Source organism: Lissotriton vulgaris, chromosome 12, assembly GCF_964263255.1.
Source record: "Lissotriton vulgaris chromosome 12, aLisVul1.2, whole genome shotgun sequence".
In the NCBI taxonomy this organism is placed as follows: Eukaryota; Metazoa; Chordata; class Amphibia; order Caudata; family Salamandridae; genus Lissotriton; species Lissotriton vulgaris.
This window is the reverse complement of record NC_141700.1, coordinates 520,859,941-520,874,215: the sequence shown is the minus strand read 5'-3', so window position 1 is coordinate 520,874,215 and position 14,275 is coordinate 520,859,941. Positions and strand designations below refer to the sequence as shown.

The 14,275-nt window shown below is 40.8% G+C and overlaps 1 protein-coding gene across 1 annotated transcript in view; it reads left to right on the top strand.

Moving 5' to 3' along the window:
* Nucleotides 1–14,275, top strand: part of HYDIN (HYDIN axonemal central pair apparatus protein) — a 2,950,008-nt gene that overhangs the window by 799,025 nt on the left and 2,136,708 nt on the right. Inside the window, exon 19 of the mRNA XM_086945295.1 lies at nucleotides 2,636–2,874. Within this exon, the coding sequence (XP_086801421.1) occupies nucleotides 2,636–2,874 (239 nt within the window). The remainder of the gene's footprint in view (nucleotides 1–2,635; nucleotides 2,875–14,275) is intronic.

The following is a 14,275-nucleotide window of genomic DNA, read 5'->3' as shown; positions in this document are numbered from 1 at the left end:
GACACCAGGATGACTGCTGTTGCCTGTGCACATGCACACCCCTTTCTCCCCATCCCACACACACACCTACCAGAGCAGCAGAACCGCCCAAATTGGTGTCTAGTAGACAGTTAATGTACCCCACCCTGTGCCGTTCTGTATCTGTCACCCGTCTGCGTGTGACTTCATTAAATTGGGCACAACATAAGGCGCAGGCAGACTACTGTCATATTGTATGGCAGTAGTTGTTGCCAAGAGGGGAGAGTATGTGACCTAAGCTGCTGACTACTGAGCTGTGAAACTGGCTTAGAGTCGCTGCGTCGGCTCAACAGCCTGAGATTCTGGGCAAATCACATATTCTCCCAGTACCTACCCAAAAAGAGTGAATGGGTCCTTGTGTAACGTGACTGGTGCTCCTGCGCATTTTCAGCCAATATACATAATCGTAGGACTACAAACTAATGCTCACGGAAAGGGAGAGGGTGATTGGATGGCTGAAGCCGGGAAACTGAAGGGTTGTGGGATGGGGGAAATCCTCTCACTTATAAGTCAGAGAAAGTAAATTAAAGCAGCCCCTCAAACAGGGTCTGACATTCTATGTGAGGAAATGAGAACAAGATGTACAGCCCTCTTTACAGAACTCAGAGCCACTGAAAACATAGTGTGAAATGCTCTTGGAGAAAGGGAAAAGTAGTCCCTAAACAGATGCTAAGATGAGACAAATGGAGGGCCACATGAATGGGCTGCTGCTCTGTGGGAGTGAACAACCGACGAAAAGGAGGGACAAATAGGAACGATTAACCATTCAGAAGCACAGATTTTTCAAGGGCACTGAAAGAAACAAATGAAAAGCAATAAGTGGGCTGTAAGCCCACAAAGTATATACAACATGTCTCAAAGAGACAGCGCAAGCACTGTCTAGGCTCAACCTTATAAATCCTCACTATACTGTCATAGTGTTATCCTTGTTTTAAGCATCAGCCAAAATCATAGTGGAATAGAAGATATTCTTTAACAAAATGCTAGAACAAAATATTAGGGTAGATTATTTGTTTCAGTTATAAAACTTTAATCACATCAGAGTGTTTATATAAATCTTACTCTATTCTTAGTTTTCATGTTTCTATTTTATGGTACTTTCTTCTATCGGGTTCATAACCTGATGTTTTTTGACAGCCAGCACATATGTTGTCCTCTCCTAGCGTGCAGACCTTGGGCTTTCTCAAGGCTTGAGGTTTACAGAGCCATAAGTATCTCGTGTTCTTTTTAGGTCGGCGTCCTTCTTAGCAGACGTTTGGCAGTCATAGTGCAATCTGTTCCTGGTGGGGCTATTCCAACTTTTTTGTCCATGGTCCAGAGTGGCCCTTTAATCTCTACTTATCCAAGCACAATAGACCGATAGATGGATAACTTGACAGAAATAAGAAAGGATTGATATTTGGATACAGGTTTAATTTTCTCCTAATATGTAGACATATTTTTGATGAAATTTAATTTAAGGTATAAGATTCTTGACTTCTAGGTAGAGAAATCACTTTTACTGGGTAATGGAATAATGCTCATGCTTCATGCTAGTTCCATCCTTTGCCTCTATGTTGTAGTCATACATAGGTAGCACTACAATGTTACACCTTTGTTTGTTTAATATTGAGAAATCACGCTTACGTTTTTGCAAATTCCTTTAATCTACATCAAGTGTAATGTACCAGAGAATGCAGGTCATTTGTACATCTCCATATGCAGGGCTAACCTTTCAGTGGTTACAGAGTTGCGAGCGTGCAATGTTTCGGAAACCAGTAGCACTGAAAGTGTTCTGGGCGCACCACTCTTTGAAATTATTTGGGAATTTCGTTTGTCAAACAAAAAATATACACATGTATTTTCACTTGAAAAAATCTACAACACCATTGTGAATGCACTGACTAGCTGTGTAATTGCATGCCTGCATAAACTGTTGTGAGGACATATGTATGTTTACAGCAGTACTGCATCATTCTATTTGCAGTTAATGTCTCTGAAGATTTTTTATTGCTGACAACTGTAATTGCAACACCCTTTCTCTTCCATATTCCTTACAGGGCCTTCTATTTGCTGCCATTAATACAGCTACAATAACATTTGCTATTAAGGCTAGGTCACAACCCGATAATCTGTAGGGCATCGGAGTGTAGGGGAATGGATGTTGAGCACAGCGCCTGGCCACAGGCTAGGCTTTGCAACCAATGCCAAATGGACATGTCAAAGGTTGAGTCCTGTCTGGTGGAGGATTTTTAGCACCTTCAGTGACGTAATTGGTTATGATATTGGATCTCACTTTTGATTATGTTGACGATGTAACTTGTAACGTTACTTGATTGACAACATCTGTGACGTCATGGGATGTGCAAAGGGGACTTAGCTTACTATGATGGGGAATTTCAGTGCTTTGTATTGTGACCTCAGTGCCCCTTTCACATATTTGTTTTTTGTTTATAGGAACACACACATACACTCACTTTTCTCTGAGTAAGGGGTCATGTCTTATATAACATAAACTCTTGTTTTTAAACAGTATAGTATGAAGACAATGTTGGCAATGTGTAGTAATATCCCGGGGTGGTGTGTTAGCTAGTGCTTTTGTACAAAACCCTCTCATGAACTCAATTGTGTGTTTTAGGTACGCAGTCGTTCACAATGGCGGATTGAGCCCAGTGAAGGAGTGGTTCCCCCAGAGGCTGATGTTGAATTGACTCTGGTGGCTAACCTGGATGACACCCTGAAGTTTCAGGACAAAGTAAGCCTGGCAATTGAGAACAGCAATGTCTACACTATAAAAGTTCAGGCCACCGGAACAGGGACCACTATTACTACAGATAGACCCTTTGCCCCAGCTCTCAACCTTGGGTCACACTTCAGGTAGGTACCCATGTCAATATCTTGTATTTCCTTGCACTATTTTAATATGTGTACGGTAACTTGTCATTTTTTGATGGATGCCTATGGCGGCCAACAGTGAAGAGATGAACAAGAATATTTGGACGAAGAAGTAGAATACAGACACAGTTTTAGAAACTGTGGGCCTTATTTAATGTTTGGTGAACAGGATGCTTACAATTGTGAAGACTATCATGTCTGCCATAAAACAAGTGCATTAGAGCCTATGGTGGACATGATGTTGCCACATTTTTACAGCATTCTGCCTGCATCTTGGCACGCTCGCTCGTAAAAAAAAGCCCCAGTGTTTATCTGAAAACACAGATGTCAAATATGACAGGTACTTGGCAGGTGCATTAAATTATTAAACTGTGTACTAACCCCAGCATAATATGGTTTGAAATTGAAAATCTTTCTGTGATCCACCCAAAATGTACGAAGATGCATATAAAAGTGTTATTGCATAATGCTGTTCAGTGTTTGATTTTCACATCCCCATGCATATTTGCTGTGCTTCAGAGTGTGCTTGAAGAAAGGTAAGATTGGGAAGACAACGTAGCAAGGTGCGGAAGGTTTGATAGGAAAACGCAGGTATGAAGACTTTCTGAAAAGACCTCATATCAGGATATCAGACTGAGGAGAGATGCCTTTCAGTTTGATCCGAAGCAGCAGTAATCTTCCTTAGAATTCAGCAAAGTTAGAAACATTTCAGAGCATGATTGTTTAAACAACCCATCTTAGGGAATCGATAGAGGAGCATTAGGTTGAAGGGTCTTTAATTCCTCCATTCTAATGGAACTCTTTCAATAGCTTCTTACTATGAATGGCAGACACCAAGACTAGGTCCTGAAAAAACTCAAACGCAGTAACTTTCCTTCTGTGCTAAGTGGGCCAAGATTGCTTCAGCACTGATCTGTGAGTCCTAATTTTGGTGACATCAATGCCGCTATAGATAGGCCATATAGAGCTGGTTAAGTAGTTATACTTTTTCCTGCGTTATCGATGCATAGTCACCATTTTTCAAGTTTCAACAATTTTTCACTCTGTTTAAAAAGAAAATGAGACAGCTGAAATCCTTTGGCTTTAACCTATGCTCCTATTGTCAATGATGGACCCTCATAGGTAGTTTCTCAGCTGTTTGGTCATTTCTCACGACCCTGTGTAAACCTTTTCTGTCTTATCAGAAAAGAAAGAACTAAATTCTCACCCCATTCTGGCAAAACAAATGGAACCAGAACATAGTCTGTGTTTCTTTTAAGAAACACAAAACTGGTAACTTGATATCAGGAGAGAACAGGCATAACTTTCTCCCAAATAACCATTACTCAACCCAAGCTTAGGCCCTTTTTTATACAGCAAACCAGTTAAAGTTAATTTTAGAACAGTGATAAGAAGTACTTTTGATGTGGAGGGGTATTGAGGCTATGCCGATTGTCTTCAACCTGCTGCTCCAAGACACTGGTTGGCAGTATGTTAAGTGCTTAAGTTGAGGATCACCTTGGCTACCATGTTCTTCGACAGCCTGAAGCTTGATTGTAGACACTTAGAGGAGGTACTTGTAGAGCAGATTTGCATTTTATACCCTAAAAAGAATATCAAATGTGACTAAGCACTGTTATTGGCGTGTAGAAAGTGTGATTTTGCAAGCTCATTTGAGTTGCTAGTTACAGGCCTTGACTAGCTGGGCGAGTTGTATATTGAAGGCTGGCTTATCCTCAAATTGGTTTGTGAGTGTCCACAAAGTAGTTAATGGAATAGTCATTCATAAATACTGGGCCAATAGAAAGTCAACCACTTTAGCAGAGTCTGGGAGGGAAAAGATACTGTGTTGATGCTTGAAATATGATTGACTGTCTTTTAGACTGATCAGCCTTAGGGTAGGCTTCCCTAAAACTTTTTGCCTTATTCCTCCATTCTTGCTGATCTTGTTTTTGTTGGTCTTAGAACTCTGTGCACTTTACCACTGCGGGCCAATGCTAAAGTGTATGTACTCACACCCCAGAGCATGGCAAATTGGCCTAAACCCAATTGGCACATTTAATTTACTTGTGAGTTCCTAGTAAAGTGGTACTACATACACCTAGGGCCTATAAATTAAATGCTACTAGTGGGCCTGCAACACCCATTGTGCCACCCACTTAAGTAGCCCTTTAAACATGTCTCAGGTTTGCAGTTGTACCCTGTGTGTGCAGTTTTAAACTGCCATTTCGACTTAGCAAAATAAATCTTTTGCCAGGCCTAAACATTCCTTTGTAATACATATGTCACCTATAGGGTAGGCCCTAAACAGCCCATAAGGCAGGGTGCAGTGTATTTAAAAAGTTGGACATTTACTTTTAAGTTTTACGTGTCCTGATAGTGAAAAACTCTTACATTCATTTTCATTACTGCAAGGTCGCCCTCTCCCATAGGATAACATTGGGTAACTTTCAATGGAGAGCAAGTAAGAATATGGATTTTGGCGTCTAAGAAATTAAAATTTAAAACAATCTCTTTAATGGTAATTTTAAGTCACAACTCTGAAAATGTCACTTTTAGAAAGTTATATAATATGAAAACCACAATGGCTATGGAAAGAAGTATTTTACAAATATGCCAACAAACAAAGAGAAAAGCAGGAGCTCACACAAGAAATTTTCAATCAATGAAAGTAATTACTGTTTTTCCCCCAAAAATATTTTACAAATATGTCAAACAACAATACAATATACGAATGAACATTTGTGCTCACCACATTACACTAAACAAACATATATAGACAATATACAGTGTAAAAAGAGAACAATCCTATTGCACAGGGTTTAAAATTCAATGATGTTGTCCATATTGCAATAGGAACAGATTGCAGTTAATGCTTTATCTCAATTTGCCAGAGGTGCGTCGTCAGTGTTTCGACCCTTGCTACTTATTTGATCTTAACCAGGACAAGTGAAGTGAAAGTGAAAAATTCTTTATTGTATAGTTAGTTAAAACCATTACAATGTTCCAATACATAAAATCCATTCTCTCTGCATGTTAAAATAAATACCCCTAGGAAAAGTAAGTATAGACAACTGGTACCACATTAAAATTATTTCACCAGGACAAGAAAATACTTTTTGAGCAACCACATGGCTTAATTCTGAAAATGTAAGAAAATATATATGAGGGCACCGTGAAGTTCAAAATACCAGACTAATGGTGATAGTAAATTAAAGGCCAAGTACTCACATAAATGGCCATAAATGACCACTAGATAGACTGTATACAATGTCTCAGAAACCAAGACCAAGTAATTCACTTATATCAAACTAAGGAACAATCACCATGATATACACACTGGGGACCATACCAAGCTAATTTAGTATCCTTCGGTCGGAGGCTTTATGACCGACATCGTCTGTTTCAATTCCGACTGGCTGGTTGCTCAAAAAATATTTCCTTATCCTGATGATGACCCAATAAGTTGCAAGGGTCGAAACACCGTATGCGCATCTCAGGCAAATTAGTATTAACTGCTTTCTATTGCTATTGTAATATGCACAACGTCATGGAATTGTAAATCCTTTGTCAATAGAATTGTTTTCCGTTTACACTGTATATTGTCTATATTGGTTTGTTTAGTGTAACATGGTGAGCATAAATGTTTGTTTGTATATTGTATTGTGGTTTGACATAATATTTGTAAAATATTTTTCGAAAAAGGCTTAATATTAACTTTCATTGTTTGAAAATTTCTTTTGCGGGCACCGGTTTTTCTTTTTTTTTGTTAACATTTGTAAAATAAATTATTTCCGTTTCCATTATGGTTTTCATATTATTTAACAGCCCCAGGTTCTGAGTTTGTGGAGCTGCCCCTGTTAGGTGCAACCAGTTTTAGAAAGTTGCCATTGTCATGTCCTAACTATTTAGTGCCAGTATTCTTGGTCACGTGACTAGGTGTAGCTGGCAGTTGGCCTTTGTGTATTGATTTCAGACAGTGAGACAAAGTGGGGAGGAGTTCACATGTACACATCACAAAGGCTGTCCCTCAGCACACTCATAAAGAGTTTCACACTACTCTTATGCCCCTAGACAAGCTGGAACCTGGGCAGATAGGCAGGACATTCCAAACACCTCTCAGGATGAAAACCTCTAGAACCTTCTCCTACTTCAGAGCTGGCAGCAAGTATAAATATTGGACTCTCAGACCCAACTATTCAGTACATCTCTGGACCTGTTGAAGACGCCGAAGGACTGCTGTGCCTCTCTGCTACAAGAAGGACTGCTACTCTGTTGCCCTGCTACTCTGTTACCTTGCTACTCTGTTACCTTGCTTCCTGAGGGAAAAGGACTGTATCTTGAACCCAGGACCACCAGAGTAACTCCGAGAGCTATTTGGTTGGCTTCCTGATCAGACCCTCGGGCCAGAAAAGGTTCATACCATTTTGCACCGAGCCATAGGACTCTGCCTGCTGTGAGTCTTGCCCCCTAAGTAGTGCCACTTCAGTGTTGGGATTACTTGTGACTTCACCCTGACGCTAGTACTCATGCTGGACGCTATGATGGCATTTGATACGCTGGAGCGGCCCTACCCGTTTAAAACCCTTTTGGTCCGTGCATCATGAAATAGTTTGAAACTCCTCTACCAGCAGCCGCTGGCGAAGGTAGAGGTGAACTGAGTATGTTCACTACCATTCAAGCTGGGAAGGGGCACACGGCAAGGATGCCCACTCTTACCGATGCCTTTTGCCCTGGACCCCCAACAGCATAGGTCAGACAAGACCCACTCATTTAGGGCCTGTTGAGTACGGAAGCCTGGGAAGAGCGAATCCCTGTATGTAGACAATATCCTATTTTATGTGGCAGACCCTGAACACACAGTTCCGCAGATTCTATAGAAATTTTGAAATCTTTGCCATTACTCAGTATACAAAATAAATATAAGGACATCCCAGATATACCCACTCACGGGGAGACACAAGACTCCCACTAGATTTCCCACTACCACTAGCACAAGATGACTTTACATATCTTGGCATTCATGTAACTAAATGTAGCAATTGGTTTCATAAGGTAAGCCTCTACACTCATTTAGACAGTTTGAAAGGGGATGTTAGCCATTGGCAAGCTCTGCCACTGTCATTGCTGGGTAGATCGGCCCTCTGAAAATGTTGATTATGCCAAGAATTCTATTTGCTTGGCAAAATGCACCATTTCCAGTGCTGGTCGCCTTTTTCGTAAAATCGAGGATGAACTGATGATCCTGCTATGGAATGGAGATCCCTTGTGCACAGCGTTTCATAAACTAACTAGGGGAGTATATGGTAGGGGCATTGCTCAGCTAAACATCATGCAATACTACTGGACAGGCCAATTGGAGATAGTAAATGGTTGGGTGTTTGTGGCATATGAAGAACCAGCCATTAGAGCCCACAGGCATGTGATAAGAGAAATAAGCTACCCCTCCAATACAGTAGAGAAATAAACATAAGAGGCTATTTCCAGCCCATATGGCAATAGTAGTGTGGATCTGGAAAGGGGCGACAGCATTTCTGAGGTGGAAGGATAACCAAGGAATGGACACTACTGTGGGAAAGTGATATCTTTTAAGTAGTGGGAGCCCTCAAGGGGTTCACAAAGTGAGACCTCATAGGTATCTCCCTGCTGGAGATCTGTGGCAAAGGGGGATGTTGTCCCTTTTAAAACTCTCAAGACTGAGTACCAGCTAACAACGGCAGAGTGGAAACGGCCCCTGTGGAAGACATGTTGCTGTGATGTGGCCCCTGACTAGATGGGGGTCACATCACTCGTATACAGAAAATTGCTCAAGAAGTCCCTGGACTTTCTCCAGAAACTAAAAGCAGACTGGAAACTATGAGGAGAATAGAGAGGAGGCTCTCAGGGGCCCTAGAGAAATCACTATGAAGTCAGGATTCAGGCAAATGCAGCTCAGCATCCTCCACAGAGCATACTACTCCAGAGCGACCCTTTATAGACTGGGGAAGAGCACCTCACAAATGTGCTCCAGGAACTGTTGCCAGATTGACTCTTTCTTACACATAGTATGGGGACTGCCCGAAGCTGCAGTGCTACGGGTAGGACTGGCAGACTGTATGAAAAATGTGACTGGCCTACCTGTTGTTAAAACAGCCAATCGGTTTGTGCTGAACATATGGGGGCGGTGGGGACTCAAAACCAAAATATTTAAAATTATCGATTGCACTGGGTCTTATAGTAGCAAAGCGAAATATAGCCAGGTGGTGTGGGGGCACAGGCAGTTTCAGAAGTCACAGAATGGGAACAGTATATAGAATGGTGTTTGTAAGTGGAGAAGGCGGTCCTTGAGGGGTGAGGATACTTTAAGAAATGGGAGAAAATCCAGTCGGCATGCAAGTCCTTTCTAGCGCTTTAAACTGGGACTATTTCGAAAGCATCACAAAAGTAATACCCATAGGTGGAGTCATTTTAAATGTATAATTGGTGACAGATTGTTACTGTTCAGTTTGCCACTAATTTGGTCTAATTATTAATCATAGACCAAAGAGTGAAGCAAGGTACTTAAAAGCAGTTAAGGAGAAGATCCCAACCACAAAGATGTTCAGAAAATGTTGCTGAAAAAATACCTAAAAAGGCAGCACAGTTAAATGGCTTGTGAGCCAACGTTGTGGTCGTAGTCCAGAACTAAATGTGCAATGGTTACAAGGTGGCCCTGTGCTTTCAGAGACACCATTGTTCAGTCCTGACCTTTATTTGGCAACCCAGTGCACTGTGGGTGTTGTAATCATGGTTCATCCCTATGGAAACAGTTGGATTGATATTTAGGTTGCAAGAATTTGTAGGCTAAAAATAATAAAGTGTGATACTGGACAGACCTTGCTAAGAGAAGGGCAAGTGGTGGTCCTCTCCAAAAATGCTAATTTATTGAAAGGAAATGCTTGCATGGGTCTAAATGATAGTTGCAATGGAGATTCTTCATTGACAATTGTTAATACTCTGTGGCATTATCCTAAAGGAATAAAAGGTAAAAAAAACTCCCTTGAACAATTTAGCGAGCAGTCTAGCTGGCTGTAGCCCAGGTTGAAATAAATGTTCAGGATCCTACTCAAAAAGATTGTTTACAAATAGGGTAAGAATTATATGTAATGTAGAAACTCGTTTATCTCGTGTGAATGGGTTATCATGGTGGATAAGGATTAGTGGCCACTTTTTTTCCACTACGTCTGTTGACCCTTGTGGTTCCAGAGACTGAAGAAATTATCTACCTTCTCTATTCTATTAGAGTCTGGAATGTCATATTCAGTTAATGAGAAATGTGTCCTTTGTAGAATGGTGTCTATATAATGCGATTGCCATTTGGCCCCTGTCAAATTGAGATTGCCACATCAGTTTAGGGGAGTTTAGAGTGATCAGGTCAACTCTAACAGCTTTTCTATCCTGGTTTCCAGGTGCATGTGTTGAAAGACAATGGAATGTCACATTGTATGTAAACAAGTGTGGGGAATTTTGCTGTCCAAGGTTGTACATGGATAGGATAATGCTCTGGCATTGGGTAATCCCCTTGTACATAGGTGTTCAAAATGACGTTTGCTACACATTTCATCTTAAAACCTATAGCCCCATTTTTTCTCATCAGGGAACTATTTTTTATTGACCCCGGAGCAAGGAGCTACATCTCTTGTGCCTCTAGTGCATGAAATGAGCTTCATTTTCATCTCAGGAATGCCACGGATCTCCTCTCCTTTAGAAAGGGGCTGAAGACATGGCTCTTCTCCCAGTAGCATGCATCCCAGTTTTCCCCAGCAGCCAGTACCTAGCGCCAGGACACCCCAGGGTAACTGTGCGCTCTACAAGTGTGATTAACATAACACAACGTAATACTTCTTCAATTTACTACTTAGATTATTGTATCATATTAGCTTTTTTCTCCTCAAAGGTGACTACGATGCATTCAGTTTTTCTACCGTACCACCATGTGGTTAATGGTGCCCTCAAAGTAATGTCCTATTAATCATTTTCTCTTCTTTTTTTGCTTGCCCCTTTATAGCTTATTCCAGGTATTATCCACCTCAATCTGCTTAGTGCAGGATCACTGCTGAATCCTATTACCCATGTGTTGCCTCTGTCTGACCTCTACCTAGGCTTACCTGAGGGTACATCCCTCTCAAGAGTCAAACCACATTGCAGATCAGGAAGTTATACCTTTGGTCTTTCCACAAGACTGCAGCCCATTGCTTGTCACACCTCATTCCCACTCTTCAGGACCATTTTCCTTGCTGTGGTTGACAAGTCCTATAAATCCCCAGGCAAGTGAAGTCCTACGAAGGAATGCTGTATGCCGGTGGACACTTTGAGAGGGAAAGGTGACAGACACAGAAGGAATCCTCACAACCTTGCCACTTAGAAAAATAAATGGCTGAGAGTATGCCGTTATTCCATTCATTCGAGTTGTCGGACCCCTTTCAGCATTGTCCCTTGGTAGGAAGAGTTTCCCACTCACCATACCTTCTCACTTTTTCATATCTCACTTTATAGCTCACCAACGATTCATCACAGCACACTTTACAGCTGTGATGACTACCAAATGAAAACACGGCTATCTGCTGCTGTTAAAAGTGCAGCCAAAGCCACAGTTGTAGCATACCTGTAATTTTAATAATAGATACGGTATGCATCCATGAGTGCTATGAAGTGGCTAACAAGACTGTACCCTAATGGATAATTAAACACATTATCTGGGGTAGAGCAACTAGTGTGCTTTGGAAAGAATCCGCCGCAATGGAGCCATTTGGTCTTCTCTCCATAGTTTTGGAAAACATAATTTTGATTCACATATCGGTCTGACTTTCTCAGCACATCTATAGATAGACTTATTTTTGTTTCTCATCAATGTCACCTGCATCCAACCTGGTTGAATATTAATGGGTGATTTAAAAATCTTAAGAGGTTATAGTATCCATTCGAAGAAAAAGATGCTTACCATGTCTAACAATAGTTTTGATGATTACTTTATTACCTCTGCAAATTCATTATCTTGCCACCTCCTTTCGCAGTATTGAGACCTTTGAATGCCTCTTGGGTAACAAGTGTTCAGCCCTGCTTTCCAGCTAAGAGCCTTGTAAAATGACATAAAATCTGCAGGTCTTTTGCCCAGCCTGATACAGAATATTCATAAGAAGTTTCCAAATTGTTAGATATATTGTTGTGCTATGTTTCATTTAGTTCCATAGAATTGCTTGTGTCTCACTTAGTTTTAAATTGTTCCCATCCAAAAGTAGTTAATAAATGTTAGACATTGCCAAGGTTTATACAGTACGCATTGAAGTTACACCTGTTATACCAAACGATTTTCCATTGGTCCCATATGTTAGGGAAGTACCTGCAGCAGTCTATACTCGTGTCTGTCTGTTTCTGTGACCACAGAGGGCCCTCCAGAAAAGAGGCATTCATATGCAAGGGCCTTGAGTTGTTCCGTCTTACTGCAGTATCCCATCTCACTATTACCATTTCTAGCAACATAAGAGTACTAGTGGGTCTGGTTACTTCTGCATTGCCAAGGGTCCTTAGTACAACCAGTCTTGGCTGCTTGGTTATATTACTAACCACTGCTTCACTCTGGACTTTCCCTATGATTCTTCAAAAATTCTGAACTCCAGGACTAGTCAATGCCATGTGTGGGATTTCTCCAGCCTAGAAGCCAAGCCTCAAATCTCTAGAAAAATAGACTGTTTTGAATATTTTCGATAGATGGAAATATCATACACTGGTATCAATTGGCAGTATTATAGGATATTTACAAGAGGTAAAAGTTAGCTTAGGAGTGCTTTAGGAGAAAATAGTAATTGGACAGAATAGAAGTTAACTGTTGTTTTGGGGAGGAATCACTTATTTTATGTTCCATAAACACAACGAGTCAAGGGCAATGTATTCCGAATGATCATAGTATGCTTTACAGATGATGATAAATGAAAAAAACAGGTACTGGAAACCAATTTTGGCAGTCTTCTTTCCAGTTGGTGCAGTGCTATGAAGTGGAGTAACATTAGAGACGTGTAAGATTCCCTAAAATAGCATAAATCTAGTTATAATGTGTGCTTTGCACTGTTGCTGGTGTCCGACATTAGTACTCCAGTGTCAATGGATGAGTCTCTTTAGTTCCACGAGGGAGCAAATACACCAAAATCAAATATATATATATGTATATATATATATATGTATATATATATATATATAAGTATGTATATATATATATATATATATATATATATATATATATGTGTGTGTGTGTGTATATATATATATATATCTCCACAAATGTTCCCTAATAGCCTCAAATTCACACGAGGCAAAGAAACCGCAGCAAAGCCAGGCACCAATTCTTTGTAAGTCTTTATTTTCTTTTCTTATCATCATCAGTGCGGACATGACATCAACATGTTTCAGCCGTAGCCTTCAACAGTGTCATAGAGTTTCAAAGTGCAAACAATACTTTTAAAGGGAACCACTCTCTAAAACACCACCATTAACCCGTTGACCGCGGCTGGAATTCCGCCGCGGTGCGGGTGATTTATGACTGGGCGTGGTCAGGACGGCCCCCGGCCGTCCTCCGCACACACTCACCGTGACGTCGGATGGCCGGGGGCCGTCTGATGCACGCAAAGGGTTAAAAACACAATGCACATACTGTTATTCACTCAAGTCAGGAGCACAATTTGTTTACCATTTTAGGTTATGTCATTTATATGTTCGACTGCAAAGAGGGAATCGGTCTGTTCTAATGTGACAGGAAAGTCTCCAATGTAAGGACACACCCAGTTCACCAGTTAAATATAGCCTGTCCAATACCTGGCTTGAGACAAGTTTCCATCAGCCCACCCATTTGGCGGAACTTCGTCATCTGGAAAGCAGAGAGAAAGGTTACATGTAGCCGATGTTACTCCAAGGCTTACATGCATGGGTACAGGGCCACATACTCTCTGAGCTTCTCAGTCATAGTAATTTGTCCAAGAGATATGGAAACTGATGAAGTGCAGTGCAAACGAAAAAGCTGTGTGAATTAAAAATGACTAAAAGGACAATTTTTTTTATTAGGGATTGTCCTAGTGTCATATGATAAAAACCGCCTGATAGAATGGAAAAAAAAATCGATCTTATGGCAACGAGTGGGGTCAACATGTTTCAGCCGTATAGCTACCTTGCTCGGCTTTCTTCAGGACCTAGTAAAAATAATATGCTACTGCAAAAAGAATATTGTAAATAGTGGTGAAAAATCATCTGATTAAATTATCAGTAGAAAGTAGATTCGTGGTATATTACCACCCTACCAGACACGTATCCCATGTATATGTCGATGATAAACTAAATCTTCATTCCTAGAAGAAAGGGGTATATGTCAAAACCACAACACAAGCTTATACTGATAAAC